Below are 18749 nucleotides of genomic sequence, written 5' to 3'. Positions count from 1 at the left end.
ACACAACTCAGTCCTGAAGTGTCTTCTGTAATCTTCTTTCCTTCACTTTTAATAACTAGGATATATTCTCATTCCTAGTCAAAGCCCACATTTTATCTAACCAGGAGAGGGTGTCTTACTTGTCCATACAGCAAGGCTAGATTCCAAAGGGATGAACGTAAGTCTCAAGGACTTTTCAGCGCCTCTTTTTTCTCACAAGAGTGCCATAGGCTGCTCAAATTCCATTAATGCAGAAGTGAGTATCATGCCCCACCCCAGGTGTTTCTAAACTAGTGTCCAGAAACCCTAGCCACTGCTAGTACAACCAATGGCAAGGAATGCTGGGAACTGCAGTTTAACAGGACCTGGCCACCTGTCAGGTGTGCCTTGATTCTGTGATCCTGCATCGCAGGAGGACTGGACTGGATGGCCCTTGTGGTCTCTTTCAGCTCTGTGATTCTATGACCTTGAGTAATGCAAAATTCCCATCCCTAAACAATTAGATGGCAGGGTACAATATGTTTGATCACGTCAGACAAGGGAACAGGAACATATCCAGAAGACCTTTATGCATCCAGATGCTTTAGATACAAGCATGACATGGTCATGACCTAATATTGCAACTGGCAGTATACCTGAAATGCTGTTCTATGGAAATCTATGGGATTTATACATCATACAAAATAATACAAATATTTATTTTCACAGTGAACTACAAAGGCTCTTTTAGGACACTGCTTATTGTTCTACTATTGGCTGTTAGATGGTAGAACAGACAAATGCCCACTTCCCTTGCTTGCACTGGCAGTCAAGTCATATTTTGTATAGGTTAAAACAATTGTAACGACGGAGGTTGTGGGGTTGGGGTTTGGAGATAAGGCACTGTCCCAAAAAATAATTCTGCCTCCTCCCTGCATGACATTTTTGTCTCCTGGTTTCTAATGTTTCAGAAAGTGAGACACTCAAAATCAGTCACATCTAGAACTCATACATTTGTGTGTTCACATTACTTCGGCGACTCTGCTTGTCCCCTTCTCTCCCCCCCCCCCCCCGACAAACTTTTTTTGATGTTATAACTGCAGTTCAAAATGCTCAGTTGAAGTTTCCCGTTATTTCAATACTGAAGGAAAACTTTAGGGGGGAAAATTTATTTTTTCGAGAAGGGAGAATGCTCTTATTTGGCTGCTTTCCCCTGCAGCAACAGCTCTGATGGTAACATTCATGTAAATTGTGATCTTGTTAATTATTCCACAGGATGACCATATCCTACTAGCAAAGCGCCTGATGCAATCTGTGAAGAAAAAGTGGTTCAAAACCATTTTGTTAAAAAAATCTATTCAACCATAAAAAGGGAAGGGGATGAGGATATTATAAGCAAAGAAATGGAGGAGGACACTAACAGCCAATAAAGTGTGAGCTTGAAATCTAGATTTCACAATCTAAGGACCAATGTGTCACCAGCATGGACTTCATAATGAAATTCTTATGAAAGCAGACAAAGCAAGTTGTTAATTTTGGAAGCTTTATTTCTTCCCCTCCCCACTTCTCACACATGGAATTGTACACTACTCGCATTAAGATTTCAGTGCATTTCACAGCAAAAGAAAAAAAGGTACAAGGATATCTCAACACTTGTGCATAAAAACCCCAGCTTCTTTCTCTGCACACGTTTAGGTCTTTGTGTAAAATGAGTTAGGTTTATTTAACCACTCTAGAATCCAGTTGGGTACTTCTCTGAATATGGAAGGGGGGAAAATCAAAACACTTGACCAGCACACACAGAATTCATACGTTTTTCATGATGGTAGGAAGAGGCCCCCACTGTTGACAAGAACCAGAAATCGACAGATTATGATATTTACACTGATTGGAAGACTACATCAGAAGAGACGGAGTAAGGCACCACTCTTAGAAAAATTAAGGTAGCTTGTAGTAATAACAAGAATGAAAGCCAGAAATCAGTACTATTCTTAATTGCCAGCAATTCTTAGACTTCAATAAAACATTGGTATCGTAAAAAACGAAGAACATTTTTGCCTGAACATGGCTTCCTGATATCAGATTGCATCTGGCTCTGCATGCAGTCTCATAGCAAAAAACAAGCCTTTTCAGGTGCAATAGAAAAAGCAAAGTCACAGGTCTTTGTACTCAGTGGGCACACACAGGTGTTTGACTTTGAATATACAGCGAAGACAAATGGGATTACTTGCCTGGACGGCTTATAACACTGACTCTATCTCAGAGGGAATTCAAGGAGAAGGGGAGTGTGGGCAGGGCTTTAAAGGAAACCAACACAGTTTTTCTGAAAAAGCTGCATCATTCAGGCCTTGGTCTTTTAAGAAAGAGAGCCTCTTTGTATTATTTACAATATAAAGCAGTAATGAATAGTTCATTAAGGACATGAGGCTAAATCTGGGTCTGAAAATTACTCTAATTTTTTAGCCCTGTCCTCACCTTCCTCTCCACTGAACTCTTCCAGATACAGGGAAAAAAACCCAGTTACATCTTTCATTTTAGGTTTTTTAAAAAAAGATGTGGCTTACATGAATCCCGCATTGTTCCACAGCCATGCACATATTGCCTCTGAAGAATATATATTTTAGAAAGTATTAAGTCCTGATCCAGACAGTTCATAACACTGATTCCAAGGTCAAACTTATCAAAGCCTCCTCTTCAATGTTTCCAGTGAGAGTTATTCAGAGCAGCAAAAGACAGCCCCCCTCCCCCTTTTACATGGGCACTGAGTAGTAGTTCAGTAATGAGTGGAAACTGAAGCCTAGTTTCTGAAACACGGTTCAGGTCTTACTCCAGAGGTAAATCCACTTGGGTAAAACAGCACAGTAGCTCTGAATATCACTGCTTCTAGGAGCAGGATTTTTTTGTCATTTTTGTTGTTTTTAAAAAACACTTTAGGCAGCTTTTGCAGCAGGGTGTGCTTAGAAAGAACACAATATACAGTTCAGATAAAATCTTGAGCGTTATATAAAAATGTTTTTGGGGGATGGGGAAACGCATCTGGCAAGATTCTCTTTCTCGCTACCTTTAGTCTTGCTGCAACTTTAAAGTGCCCTAGCCGTTTTATGCCTTTATATGCTTACTTAGTTTTGTGCAATTATATAAAAATCCCCAAGGACTCTGAAGTGAGATACAGCATTTTGGAAGTTGCAGGGATTAGACATGTGTGAAGATTACTGTTGATCAAACTCCATCTAATTGTTGTCCACTTCTTGATTTTGTATGGCAGCCATTCTTTTCCAAAGGGGGTTATAATAAACCCAACCATCTCCCTGCAATTCAAATAGAAAAGGGGTGTCTGTTAAATAAAAATTATTTCTATAAGTTCCACAGTAAATGTTAAGTGTCTTTTACATCAAATGATATACAACCAAGGCAAACAGCAGCTGACTCTAGAGTCCCTTACTGTGGATGTAAGAAAAGCAGAACAGAGAGATATGGGGAAGTGCACAAGTGTACCTTCCCAGCTACCCTCAGCATGTTAGAAAGTATATCATTACACATTTGACAATCAAAATGGAAATTATAAGAAAAGTAAGGCATTTTGGAAGAAGTCTACAATGATCTCTAGAAGGTTCAAAATATTTTTCTTTACTTATGTAAGGCATACCTGACTTGGTTGCTTTTACAGATAGTCTTAGTGTGTATAATGTATAAAAAAAAGGGGACAGCTAGAAAGACACAGCTCCATCATGTCTCATGCACCATCAGATGGGAGCCCCTCTCAGCAACTCTATCTACCACTCTGCAGCCACAGAGTGAAGAAGGGCAGCCAGGAAGGTACAGCTCCATTGTGTCTTGTCCACCAGCAGTTGGGATCGAGTCCGGGAAATGATGGAAGGACAAGTGGCTATAGCAGGTATGAGCAAACTTCAGCTCTCTATGAGTTTTGGACTTCAACTCTCACAATTCCTATCAGCTGTCAGGAAGCCCCATTGGCAAAGTGGGTTAAACTGCTGAGCTGCTGAACTTCCTGACTGAAAGGTCAGCATTTCAAATCTGGGATGCGGAGTGAGCTCCCGCTGTTAGGCCCAGCTTCTGCCAACCTAATAGCTTGAAAACATGCAAAGTGAGTAGATCGTATTTGTTTTCCTCAATAAACTATTTGGCTAGTAATACTGGACTCATCCCACTCCGGCGGGAAGTTAACAGTGCTCCATGCAGTCATGCCAGCCCCATGACCTAGGAGGTGTCTACAGACAACACTGGCTCTTTGGCTTAGAAATGGAGATGCGCACCACCCTCCAGAGTCAGACATGGCTAGATTTAAAGTCAGGGGAAACCTTTATCTTTACCTTAGGACACAGCTAAGAAATCCATGAACTACAAAGATAGCCAAAGGATACCCAGAGTTTGAGAGAATTATTTTGTTCAACTTTTTTGGGTAAACTCTGACTGCAGTAGAGTTTGTTTTGCATACTGGTTAAGAGTATGAGTAACTCTAGGTAGGCCCTACTCTTTCAGTCTCGATCTCCTGCCCAAGCCCCACCATCACACTATGAAATGGGCAGAATGTCACTTATGGAAGACATCTCCAATTCCCATACCATGCTGCAGATCAGTTTTAGGTAATCAAGATGAATGCTTTGCAAGCTTTCCATAGAGTAAGCACACAGCAACAACCTCTTCAGAGGTTAGAAGGTCTGGATATTTATGAATGCAAAGTTCCATTTAGTTACTTACATCTTTAACAAAATACTTCGTCTGCCAGGGTGTGCCTGTCTCAGCTCGAAGCCGCTCCTCATTTCTCTGCTGTTCCTCAAGGGCTTTCTTATGCTCTGTTGCCTTGTCAATGTCCCCATCCCTCAAGGATTCTGTCACATGCTGCCACAGTTTCCTGCATTATAAGGGCTACAATCGGTTACAAGCTCTCTCAGCAAATCAGTGAAATGCCAGTATCCACTTTCTTTCTTACAAGTGAGGATAATTCAAACTACTATCTCCCTTTATTGTCAGGTAGACAGAAAGAGGTGGACTAGAAGGCAGGCAAATGGAAATGCTAGTTCCCAAAAGTGCCTCTGGATGGATACTTTTCGGTGCAATTTAAAATACATCTGTCATACAGCTCAACAGTTAAGACATACAGAACAGAAAGAACCTCAGCCCAGTTCTGAAATTCACTATGTTCTAGTGTGAATACATCCCAATATGAAACGAGTACCGGTAATTCCATAATCAGCAACAGAAGAACACTTAATGCTACCATTTGAAACAGTATTAGTTGAAGACAATGCAGTGTAATAGATAATCATGGAATTATGAAAGAACGAAACATGGAACGGTTTAGATGATGCTACTGGAAAATGTGATTAACAAGAAGACATTCGCAATTATATGTTTTTAATGGTTTTTTGTATTTAATGGTTTTTTGTATGTATTTTTATAATGTTTTCTAAGTGTTTTAATTGTATTTATGATCGTTGTGGCATTGAATTGTTGCCAGTTTGTAAGCCGCCTTGAGTCGCCTTCGGGCTGAGAAAGGCGGGATAAAAATAAAATAAATAAATAAATAGTACTGTTCAAAGTGGTGGCTCCTGGACTGGTTGTGATCTAGGAGGTATAACTGGCTCAGTTACAAGTGAAAATAATACACAACTAATGGAGCCAAATGCAGGAGAAATGCTACCAAGATGAATGAAAATTCTGCACTAAGGTGATACTGCAACCTCTATAAATATAAAGGTAATTCTGCAACCTCTATAATTATTTATAGATGGTGTACATTGGTTTATTTTCATTTTTTTCTGATTTTGTTAGCCATGGCAAAAAAAGGACTAAGGTGAAGAGGTGGAGTTCTGCTCTATCATTGCCTCAGGAAATAATGTTCAGTCCAGTTTTTAGCGTTTCTGATTTTTAACCAGGCATTGCTCACTTCATTTCTAAAAATGCCTATTTAGCCCTAAAATGTAGAAGCCTGCTTCTCTGAAATATGTCTGAATTACAAAATTATATAATTTATGTAGTCTAAGCCTCTGGCAATGCAGAAATCCACAACTAAACTGTACCTTGTGGCTCTTATTCCTGGTTCATTATAAAGCAACAGATTCCTGGCTACTCTAATGGAACCATCAGCTCAAGAAGTGCTGCTGCTTAATCCTACATTAGTGACTGGGAAGCATTGTACCATCCAAGATTTAAGCTGACCTTGCATGTGTCATTGAAACCTGGCTGAATGAATAGTTGGGTATCAACCTGTCAATATCATCAACTTTCCGAGAGCAGCGGTAAGCCAAATCTGACAAGCAGGGAGATAGAGTTGCATTGATCTATTGCCAGTCTATCCTTCTACTGAGGTAACCTGTCTATCAGTTTACAAGATTTGAGTGTAAAGGCCCAATGATTATGCAATGAGACGTGACTGGTACACCTCCAGATGCTCAGCTTCTATATGAGCCTGTCTGGAATCTGAAATCCTCAGTGGGGGGCCTACTGCATGTCCCACCACTACGGGAGGCTAGATTCGTCAATACACAGGACAGTACTTTCTCTGTAGAAGCACCTTAGCTGCAGAAGTCAAGGTTGGTTCCATTTGCCTTATTCTTCTCAGGGCAGCGAAGACTGGATTATATTACATTGATTTAGCTTTACTTTAGAAACATTTTAAACCTGTTTTTATATTTCTATTTATTATACATTGTTCTGGAAGCCCTGGCAGGCTGAACAGTGACAAACAAACAAAAAATGACACTTCTGAGATACTTGGAAGATTACGGTGGGATAGGAAATGGAAATCTTTCTAGCAATATACTGCATCAATCAATCCAACTGATTAAAAAAATTATTTTCTTTTAACACTACACTCCAGTAAGATGTAAAAGTCCAGTCTATGATCTGCATTGACTTTAGGCATTTATCAAGATTCTGGAAAAGATTGTTAAGGAAGTGGTCTGCAAACACTTAGAAACAAATGCAGTCATCGCTAATAGTCAACATGGATTTATCAAAAACAAGTCATGCCAGACTAATCTGATCTCTTTCTTCGATAGAGCTACAAGCTGGGTAGATGCGGGGAATGCCGTGGATGTAGCGTACCTGGATTTCAGTAAGGCCTTCGACAAGGTCCCCCATGACCTTCTGGCAAGGAAACTAGTCCAATGTGGGCTAGGCAAAACTACGGTGAGGTGGATCTGTAATTGGTTAAGTGGATGAACACAGAGAGTGCTCACTAATGCTTCCTCTTCATCTTGGAAAGAAGTGACAAGTGGAGTGCCGCAGGGTTCCGTCCTGGGCCCGGTCCTGTTCAACATCTTTATTAACGACTTATATGAAGGGCTAGAAGGCATGATCATCAAGTTTGCAGACAACACCAAATTGGGAGGGATAGCCAATAGTCCAGAGGACAGGAGCAGAATTCAAAACGATCTTGACAGATTAGAGAGATGGGCCAAAACTAACAAAATGAAGTTCAACAGTGACAAATGCAAGATACTCCACTTTGGCAGAAAAAATGAAATGCAAAGATACAGAATGGGTGACGCCTGGCTCGAGAGCAGTACTTGTGAAAAAGATCTTGGAGTCCTCGTGGACAACAAGTTAAACATGAGCCAACAATGTGATGTGGCGGCAAAAAAAGCCAATGGGATTTTGGCCTGCATCAATAGGAGCATAGTGTCTAGATCTAAGGAAGTAATGCTACCCCTCTATTCTGCTTTGGTTAAACCACATCTGGAATATTGTGTCCAATTCTGGGCACCACAATTCAAGAGAGATATTGACAAGGAGGGCGACTAAAATGATCAAGGGTCTGGAGAACAAGCCCTATGAGGAGCGGCTTAGGGAACTGGGCATGTTTAGCCTGAAGAAGAGAAGGCTCAGAGGAGATATGATAGCCATGTATAAATATGTGAGAGGAAGCCACAGGGAGGAGGGAGCAAGCTTGTTTTCTGCTTCCTTGGAGACTAGGACGTGGAACAATGGCTTCAAACTACAAGAGAGGAGATTCCATCTGAACATTAGGAAGAACTTCCTGACTGTGAGAGCCGTTCAGCAGTGGAACTCTCTGCCCCGGAGTGTGGTGGAGGCTCCTTCTTTGGAAGCTTTTAAGCAGAGGCTGGATGGCCATTTGGCAGGGGTGATTTGAATGCAATATTCCTGCTTCTTGGCAGGGGGTTGGACTGGATGGCCCATGAGGTCTCTTCCAACTCTTTGATTCTATGATTCTATGATTTATCAATTGGTTCCCTCTTAAGCAATGGTTCTCAACCTGTGGGTCCCTAGATGTTTTGGCCTTCAACTCCCAGAAATCCTAACAGCTGGTAAACTGGATGGGATTTCTGGGAGTTGTAGGCCAAAACACCCGGGGACCCACGGGTTGAGAACTGCTCTTAAGAAAGTTGTATAAACTAGTTTCATCTACAGGTACGATTAATCATAGCTAATATTAATGTAGGAATAAGTTATTAGCCAATTATAATCCATTTGGGGAGCAAGAGAAAATTTAAACATAAAAACATAAGTGATAGAAGAGGCAGGGAATAAAAATTCCACAGCTGAGTGCTACAGGTTAAAATAAGATACTAGTGCACATCAATCAAGCTCTAATCATAAAAGCATGACTTTTTTTTTACACTTACCTGGATTCAAATGGCCCTTGCTTCTCAATGGGTCGCACTCGCTTCCTTGTCACAGACAACTTTGTCAAATCCATGCATTTTGTTTCCCCGTTGTTGTAGGTGAATTCAAGGATACTGTTCCATTCGCCTTGTACTCTACAAACCACAGTGTTGGTAGAATTCTGCTTCACTTCACCAGTAACTCTACAATCCAGTAGTTAAAAAGAAGACACAAAAACAGGTTGGTTAGTCCATGTTGCCTTTACATGGGATCATATTCAAATATATAACAGTGTAGTCTTAGTACAACAGAATTTGGATTACCACTACTTAGGTCTGTGTAAAAAATATGTTCCTAAGGTTTTGCTGTGTGGTTTATTTAAAATAGCAATCAAAGTAATAAGCCAAAGTTTCATGATGACTGCATTCTCTTTTTGTGGTTTTTAAAGACTGCAGCAATTTTACATTCTAAAAATAATTATTTGCTATTACTGAAAGCAGATTCAAAATGAAACTATCTAAGCGTATGGCTCAGCAATTAATACTACAAGTAAAATGAGCAAGAAAATTCAAACAGCATGGGCAAAGCAGCATTTTTGTTAAAATGCAATAAGTGACATTAGGTCTCATTTTTATGCTTTTCAAGAGAATAATATTTTAAACTGGATAAAATTGATCCACATAGCAAAATATTACAGATTTTTCTGGCAGCTTGAATAGAAAATAAAACCATTTCTTCCTTTCTGCTTTATCTTTCTAATGGATCTGTATCTAAAGTCTAAGAAAATGCAAATCATAATGTTCCAAGTCAGCAGTTGACAATACAATTGACTCAGAAAACACCTGCATTTAAAAGTGACTCAAAAATATAGAATCACTATTTGTTGTGTGAAATATCAATTAACAACAGAGTCAATATGGCATTTATTGTTTTAAAGATCATACAAAAGCTCTTTCAAATATTAATCCATAATGCTCCCATAACAAAATTGTATTTTCAACCAATTTTGCAGTATATGCTACGCTTAGCTGACAATACTTACCGATGAAGCTTGCCACCATAGAAGGGTTTTGTGTGAAAAGTAATACTTGCAGAATATCCTGTTTTTGCACAATTAACACTGACTTTTCCTCCCAATTCTACCCAAGGGACAGTTAAAATTGATCGAGCGTACGCACAAGGCAAGGAAAATGTATATTCCTCCCCATGTTCCAGTAGACTTAAAATACCTGTAATACAGAAAGGTGGGTATAATGTTCAAACAAGTCACACATCTCATGCTTACATTATAGGATAAAGAAGGACAGGGAAAATGGGAAGGAGTCCCAGTATATTTCAGCATCATCAAAGGGATGATATTAAAAGACCTTTAAACGGCCACCATCCCCATTGTGCATTACTAAGAAACAATGTGGTGTCATCTAAAACATCACAAAGCAACAGTCCCTTCTATGAACTTGCAGAAAAACTCTATTTGGAAAAATAGCATTGCTGAAACTGTCATTATTACAATTAGTTCAACTATCATATGTTCCAAGCCCCTCCAACTGATATCTGAAACTGGATAAGAGGGAACCCTATATTTTGATCATACTTGGGCTGGAAACATACAACAGAATTGCACCAGAGGACTCAGAGAGAGAGGGGGGATATCTTTTAAAGCATGGTCAGTGAAACTATAGATATTGAGTAAGAATATAAGGGGATCATAACATCACTGCAATGAAAGAGGTTTTTGGTTCAGAAATTATTTGGTTCATCTCCACCCTCTTTTCCCATTCAAGATGCTAAATAAATTTAGAATGAGGACAACTGTGACACTTACTCCCATAGACCGCCAAGGCGTTTTCTACCTTTCTGAATCTCCCTTGTATCAATATGTCATGGTGTTTTGGCAGTGACATAGTAACTGTTTATTTCAGAAAAGTAGAACCGCACAATTTTGGATTACAAAAATGCATTTGCTGAACATGATGCTGAGGAAAACTAATCTCTGATTATGCTGATCCTGTGCCTCACCCCAGAGGCAATGATTTACATAATGTCCCATGTCCAATAATCGGAGGAGGCCTCATCTATGTGCCCGAAATGATGTGCTTAAGGTCTGAAATTAACTGAAATTGCATAAACCAGTGTTTCTCAAACTCTGCTCCTCCAGGCGTTTTGGACTTCAGCTCCCACAGTTCCTAACAGTTGGTAAGCTAGCTGGGATTTCTAGGAGCAAAAGCTCAAAACACCTGGAGGAATAGAGAAACAGTGATATAAACAAAAGGAGAAGTGGAAAAGCAACAATGGGATGAAATGAAGTCAGTGAATGAATATATAAGGATCAGGAAATTGGGATCATATAAGGCAGCGATCCTCAAACTAAGGCCCGGGGGCCAGATACGGCCCTCCAAGGTCATTTACCCGGCCCTTGTTCAGGGTCAACCTAAGTCTGAAATGACTTGAAAACACACAACAATAGCAACAACAACAATCCCATTTTATCAGCCAAAAGCAGGCCCACACTTCCCACTGAAATACTAATAAGTTCATATTTGTTAAAATTGTTCTTCATTTTAATTATTGTATTGTTTTTAAGTATCTTTTGCATTACAAATAAGATATGTGCAGTATGCATAGGAATTAATTCATGTTTTTTTTTCAAATTATAGTTCGGCCCCCCCAACAGTTTGAAGGGCTGTGACTTGGCCCTCTGTTTAAAAAGTTTGAGGACCCCTGATATAAGGCGATGAAGAGACACCTTCTGGAAACAGAAGCCTTTTTGAACTATTAACAAGGCCACCTATGTACTTCAATTATCTAATTCTCCTCGGAAACAAGAACACTGTTTTTCTTTAAAATGCAATCATATACGCCAAGGACTCTGAAGAAAAAAAATGAGGAATTTCAACTTATTCAAGACACAGACATCTTTATTACAACAAAACCAGAGCTCAGGGGTTTGTCTACACCAGTGGTTCTCACTCAACCTGTGGGTCCCCAGATGTTTTGGCCTTCAACTCCCAGAAATCCTAACAGCTGGTAAACTGGCTGGGATTTCTAGGAGTTGTAGGCCAAAACACCTGGGGACCCACAGGTTAAGAACCACTGGTCTACACTGATAATAGAATGTTTTCTTCAAGGTTTCTCAGTGATATATGGATTAGACAAGGATGATGGGGAAAGGTTTTTAAAAGACAAAAATAGACAGGAGGATTTAGCTGAAAAATAAAGCAAGATTTTTATGTTTTTAGAAGTGATGCAGAGCGGAATGTCGGTTTTGAAATCTCCAGAAAAATCTGTATTCCTTAAGTGGAGGTAAAAAACAAACTATGGAGAAAGCCAAACAAAAAGTACAGTACTTTCTTGTTTGAAGACAAGGCAGAACATTTAATGACTATGCTACTACATCTTTCCACAATTTGGGATTCTCCAGATGTTTTGCTCTACAACTTTCAGCAATCCCACTCAGTCCAGGAATAGACAGAAATTGTGTGAGCTATATTTCACAATACATGGAGAATGAGGCAGGGTGCTCTTGAAGGTTCTAAAATGGTGCTCTGACCAGTAGTGCACAGAGACCATGAAGAAAAAAGGAATCATTATCTTAACCCCAGCCAATCAGAAATTCCCATTCAGACAGATTAATTGTATTCTTCACCTCCCTCCCCCCCCACAACAAGCCATTACAGAAAAGACTTTCCACAGCTTTTAATCAGCTAAGAAACAGACAAGATATGATAGATTACAAGTGTCCACTCATGTACTTTTTATGTTACACAGTTACGAACACCTCCGTTTCTATTATTCAAACATCACTCTCAAAAGGGAAAATTAGGCTATGGGATTCATGACCATTTAACTAGCCCATAGCATAAAATGAACAGAAAAGTTTCAACCTCATTTAAAATGCAAATGACGGGTGCACCTACACAGTAGCATTAAATGCAGTTTGACACGATTTTAATTACCATGGCTCAACATGGGAGTGGTAGTTTGGTGAAGCACTAGCACTCTTTGCAGAGAAGGAGAAAGAGCTTGTAAAACTACAACTCCGAGGATGATGCATTTCTCGAAATGACTGTACAGAAGATTGAGTGTGTCCTCTGTTGTGCTCATTGTGAATTTCTAAGGAGTGTGCTCCTCCTAGAGAACATCTACTGCTCATTTTGTGACACAGTTCACCAACTGAATCTAATTGCGATTGGATGAACAGAAATATATAAGGTAAAAGTAAAGGTTTCCCCATGACATTAAGTTTAGTTATGTCAGACTCTGGGGGGTGGTGCTCATCTCCATTTCTAAGCCGAAGAGCTGGCATTGTCTGTAGACACCTCCAGGGTCATGTGGCTGGCATGACTGCATGGTGAGTCATTACCTTCCCATTGGAGCGGTACCTATTGATCTACTCACATTTGCATTTTTTTTCGAATAGCTAGGTTGGCAGAAGCTGGGGCTAATAATGGGATCTCATTCAGCTTCCTGGATTTGAATCGCTGACCTTTCGATCAGTAAGTTCAGCAGCTCAGCAGTTTAACCCGCTGCGCCACCAGGGCTCCAGTGTCTATTTCTAGTCTAGCAGTATTCTGAAAAAGGCAAAACTAACTGGAATGCAAATCTTGAATTACTTAACAAGGAAGCCTTAGGGGGCTTCAGAAATCTTAATGTGGGAAATACTGCAGTGTAGAGTCATTTTAAATAACTCCTTTTTACAGTGCCTATGTCGATGGATATTTTATCTTAACTGAATCATGCTGGGGCTTCTTCTTTGCAATGGTCTATGCTTAACAGAAATACAGATTTTGGATGGGCTCATGATCTCTAAACTAGTTGGGCATTCAACGGCCTTGTTTATCCCTGGGATTAAGAAAGAGATTTGGATTATTCCCAAGACATCAAACTTGATTATACCAGACTATCATACATGAGATCAGTCTTATTTCCCAATTAAGCGCGGTGTTTTCCACTTACCTTCCCCAACCATCGTCACTCCTATTGACATGCCTAAGAATTTACTTTTTGTCCAGACATGAGCGTTAACGCACATCTTCCTCTCCACACATTCAGCATAAAACCCTGAGACTGGAGGATGATGAGATACTTGTTCTGCTACAAATCTGACCGTGTAACAGTCCGACTCTGCTTGGTCCTGTGAATCTTCTGAGAGAGTCCCTTGTTCACAAAGGGAATGGGAGGAAGAGTTACTATTTGTGTCGGATGGTACATGGCTCTTTGCCATCTTCCATGAGCAGTGAAATGTTTCCCCAATGATTGGATTGTATGGCTTTTTTGCAATCGCCCCTTTGCGGCCTTCATGAAAGGAAGTGAGGTAATACTCGACAAAGCGGATCATCCTCTCCTCAGGGCTGCTGCCATTTGAAATTGCAATGAAGAGATCCGGGTGGGACATGAAATCGGCATACATTTCCAACAAAGAGCGTTTCTCTAAAATAAAAGTAGGAAGAACCACCTGAAATTTTAAAAAAGAGGATCTATATCAATTCAAACGAAGAGCTGGAGGTATACAAGGCATATTGTATTTCTAAATGCTAAACATAAAACATTCACTTTTAGAAATTCACAATGAGCAACTCCAAGACTAATCCCTGTGGCTTATTTTAGCTCAAGTAGCAGGCATGACTTCAAAACTGGCCATTGTTAGTTATTTTTGCTCCTCTATCACTATGATGGCTAACCTCCAAGTTAATTAAATTCTCAGGACATATCCAGATGTGGGTCAACTTCTAGTTTACAGAAGCACATCCGTCTCAATTTGAGAAAGATTAATGCTTTAGTCACTTACTCTTGTTAAGTCCATGCCAAGTTTGAGTTGAGACAGAAGATGTAAGATGACACTACGTTGCTCTTCCACAGCTCCAAGGTCATCTTCTTTATTGTCACATGTATCTTCCACTTCTTCATCTGGATTTATTTCCTCTGGTTCCTAATGTAAATTCCAAAAATAAATGGCACTTTAAATAATTTACCATCTCAAAGTATTTTGGCTTTTCAACTGAATTCCTCTTCCTCCTAAGTACGGCAGTTTAGTCATCCTCCCAAATCCCACAAATGATCAGTCATTGCTCATTAGATGTCAACAAATCATGAAGTTAATTTATATTCAGGTGTATAGCCTATAGTTTTAATTGTGATTTATGCCATGTTACTGTGAATTGCAAAATTGCTGGAGAATCTGTGATTCTTTAATCAAGTAAACCTTTTATTGGCAACCAAAACCAGCATCTGAATTAGTAGGGCTGAGACTGAAGGATCCATTATTGGATCCTTCAGTCTCAGTTCTTGCTTCCCTAGTTCTTGCTTCCCTGTGGAAGACTGGGTGAAAAATGTACTTTAATAGATCAGTTTTAATTTATAGATTCTGTTTAAAATTAGCATGTATTTACAATTTCACTTCTAATGTGTCTTGGAAAGTGCTGAACAGCCTGCTCTCTGGGACCATGAGATCCAGAACTAATCTTAAGAATTGGGGTTACAAAGTGGAGTCCACGACATGTGAGTGTGGAGAAGAGCAAACCACAGACTACCTACTACAATGTGGTCTGGGCCCTGCCACATGCACAATGGAGGACCTTCTTACAGTGACACCAGAGGCACTCCAAGTGGCCAGCTACTGATCAAAGGAAATCTAGTACAATACCAAGTTTTTAAGTTTATTTGTGTTTTAAATACATTATAACTGTACACTTAATTCGATTCTGACATGATAAAAAATATACATTTAATAATGAGAGCTACAACAAATAAAGCCAATAGTGGATAGTGACAAATGCCATTAGAGTAAGTTAATAGTTATAGGTCAACTCTAATAAGAAACATGCTTTATGATTAATGAAGCAACCAATAGTAAATTTTCATTATTAAAAATTAAGGTTCTTATACTCAATATTTATGACTTATTTATTTACAGTAAACATAACATAGATACTTTTTGAGCTTTGGGGAGACACAAATTTATTTGTTATATTGATTAAAAGATGAACAATTAATCAACTTTAACATTAGTGTACAAATTTGCTAAATAGAAAAAAATCTGACTGTGCTGGAAAAGGAATTATATATTTAAAACGCTTCTGAGGGGTGTGCATGTGTGAAATTTTCTGGAATATCGTGAGAAAAATTCATTATGAGAAATAAAGAAGATTAATTTCAATTAAAATAATTGAAGTGAAATATAAATTACAATAAAGATGTTTCTATATTGAATGATAAACTAGAGGAATGATAAACTAGAGGACAAGCAAGTTCCACAACCTGATATAAAATGAATACGTCAGAGGTAGCTCTCAAGAGTTCTGGGTTTTGAGAGGTTTTTGTATGTGCAGTTTTCTTATCTTTAGCACACATGCCTCCAGATGAGTCCACAGATGGCTCTTAGCTTCTGCAATAGTTTCATGCTTCTAGTTGTAACAATGCAAGAGAGCTTAAACTAGCCCAGCTTGGGTATTCATCACTTCTCCTATAATTATTTTTATGTTGCAAGATGTATGTCACGCTTCAGGACAACTCACAAGTAGATCTACCACACATGGAAGATTTAGCAATCCACTGGGGGAATCAATGGTTTGCCTTTATCTGTGCATCAGAGGCACTTGAATACTAGGGCTGGCAATATGATCTCCCAAAAGACAACTATTATCCAAACTGGGGAAATAACTCCACAATTGCTACAGACCAAAAACAACAGGAGAATTTAGAAAGATGACCTGGTATGGAAACTCAAAACTCTGTTAGCTCTTATAGCACAAAGGGAACAATATATTCAGTATCATATCTCACCTCAGTTAAACAAGCCTTGGAAGAGGCAGGCTGAAGAGAAAGACAAGCCCAAAAACCTCACTAAGGTTAAGTAACTAAGAAAAATCTTAGTTACTTAACCACTATGGTCTTTATTCAAAAGGACAATCTCCCAGTTCAGGAAAAATGTTGAATTTCCTTTAACTGGAAGAAGCAGCACAACTTTAGAGCCAAGCAAACTGAAACATGAAAAATCAGAGTTTCATGCCCAATATTCTGTTATTTTAGTCCTAAAAACCTATTAAAAGTAAATTCCTTATTGACCACTAATGTAGCAATGCTTATTTTTCACATGTTTTACTGAAGTATTTGCCAAAGCTTTAGGGTGATATAGACACATTATCTGTAGGTCCTGAGAACTGTGCTATCGTTCTGCATTTCTTTTCCCAACCAGAAATGCAGCACTATCCAGTAATTGCATGTTGTTATCCTATTAGCTTTTGAGGAAACTTTCCCACAAGACAGAACAGCCTGCCGTCCTGGTTTGCTCTGTTTTTGTACTATATTTGATAATATATGGCATGGCTTACTTGCTTGGACCAACTGGATCTATTGAGCCAAAGGTATATTTGCTCTCTTCAAGACACCTTGCAGTCTGAATTATCTACTTTGGAGCAGGTATACTTAACAATTTTGTTTTTGTTCATTTTTATACTAAAAGCAACAATCAAAACTTCACCAAATATATTAATCTATTTGATGGGGGAAATGCAAGATCATGGAAAAAATCTTCATAAACTTAACAGAGTTTGAAAGAATCAACTACACGAGAAAGTGAAAATGACTGATTTCACTAATCTAGGTCTAGGGCTTTCTATGCTGAACTCTGAATCTTTGTTTATTCTGTCAGTGTAAGTGGAGAAAGCCTCTTCACAGAGCTAATAACGGCAGAGTTTTCAGCAAGTCCATTACTGCGCTTTATCTCTATCTATCCACCAGGGAGTGCAACTGACCCAGATTCAGCTTCTTTGGAACAAACTGATTCAAGAGACAACTACAATGAAATTCTAGATTTTGCTTCCAGAGGTTAACAAAATGAAGTAGAGCACACACATGTTAATTGAGCAGGCCAATAGTCATTTACTTTCCTAGTTCAAAGTAAGACAGGAAGAAACAGTCATTTCTTTCACTAAAGAGAAAAGGGGGGAGGGGAGTGTCTCTCTTGTTTGCTACAGTTTTTATTCATGAAGATGCTCCACTGATTTGATGAAAATAGCAATGTCAAAAATGGTATTAGTATATCTAATTACAACTGATCTGGACTCCTATATATTTCTTTGCACTATCCTTTCAATTATTTTTTAGAGTATTAGATCATATAGCTATGAAAAATGTGAACCCTCAACTTAATACTCTTTTAACATGCTATTCAGTTTTTAAAATGATTTTTGTATTTGTATTAGGTGAAATAAATTCACATTTCCCTTACCAAATTATTCTGAGAGACTTTTGACAAATACCCAGGGACTTTGCTTCTAATCTTGGGACTGTTTATCTATTTTTGTTTAATTTGTACCCCACCCCTTTTCCACCCTATGAGTTGCAAACTCCTCTTGACAATCTGGTCCATAGCTTTATTTATTCATTATTTGAATAATAATGGCAGAAATTCAGGAGAAAAGTCTATCCACTGAGCTAAGCAAAAAAATACTTTACAAGACCATATGCAATCTGAATGTCTCGGAACCAAAAGAAAACTTGAGGTGTAGGATTTTGGGGGGGGGGGGGGGTAAAGTTTGTTCTTACCATTTAATCTGGGTTACACTCTACAACTCATTGAATTGTGCTACAAAGTTCACTTAATTGATTCCTGTTTCTTCTTATACTTGTTAATGGTAACAGAAAATCTGTTAAAAGGGAAGAAACTTCGATGTGGTGTTATTTCTTCTGCTTCAACAGCAGCTGAAACGCAGACATCTAATTCCAAAAACAATAACCTCTTTGCAAGACAAAACAGTTCCTTTTGTCAAATAAAGGGGTTAAAAAACAAACAAACTCAGTCCACCATCTTTTACATTACCTTACCCTAGTTAGTTGAACGGATCCTGATATAGTCTCTTCCTCTGTGACTGATGATGGCTTGTTTTGATCAGCTGAGAAATTCTGATCTGTTCCATTTCTGAAGTGGTTTGGCAGCGAAATCTTGGGTTCCAACCAACTGATAGTTGTTCCTGAAGTGAAAGATAGCTTACGCTGAAATTTACTCATGTTCTAGTAGTAGCAGATTTTTTCCCCCCAAACAACTATTGTCATTTACCCCCTTCCCCCTAAAAAAGACATAAAGCGACTAAACTTGCTCAGCAACAACCAAAAAAGGGTTGGCGCAGAAGAACACCACCTTCTCTGATCATTAGGAGGAGGCCTGTGATTGGGCAATGATGACACACACACAGCACACACTC

General features: G+C 39.0%; 1 protein-coding gene across 2 annotated transcripts in view; it reads right to left on the bottom strand.

Moving 5' to 3' along the window:
• Positions 1–1484: 1484 nt before the first annotated feature.
• OSBPL11 (oxysterol binding protein like 11) overlaps positions 1485–18749 on the bottom strand; it is a 76354-nt gene continuing 59089 nt past the window's right edge. For both annotated transcript variants that reach the window (XM_060775172.2, XM_060775163.2), the window contains exons 7-13: positions 18373–18518; positions 14336–14476; positions 13504–14002; positions 9590–9776; positions 8568–8750; positions 4678–4831; positions 1485–3266 (exon numbers count right to left, since the gene is read on the bottom strand). In XM_060775172.2, coding sequence (XP_060631155.1) covers positions 3189–3266; positions 4678–4831; positions 8568–8750; positions 9590–9776; positions 13504–14002; positions 14336–14476; positions 18373–18518 — 1388 coding nt within the window. In that variant the 3' untranslated portion in view covers positions 1485–3188. The remainder of the gene's footprint in view (positions 3267–4677; positions 4832–8567; positions 8751–9589; positions 9777–13503; positions 14003–14335; positions 14477–18372; positions 18519–18749) is intronic.

This window comes from Anolis sagrei, chromosome 1 (genome assembly GCF_037176765.1).
Source record: "Anolis sagrei isolate rAnoSag1 chromosome 1, rAnoSag1.mat, whole genome shotgun sequence".
Classification (NCBI taxonomy): domain Eukaryota; kingdom Metazoa; phylum Chordata; class Lepidosauria; order Squamata; family Dactyloidae; genus Anolis; species Anolis sagrei.
This window is presented reverse-complemented; position numbering and strand designations above follow the sequence as displayed.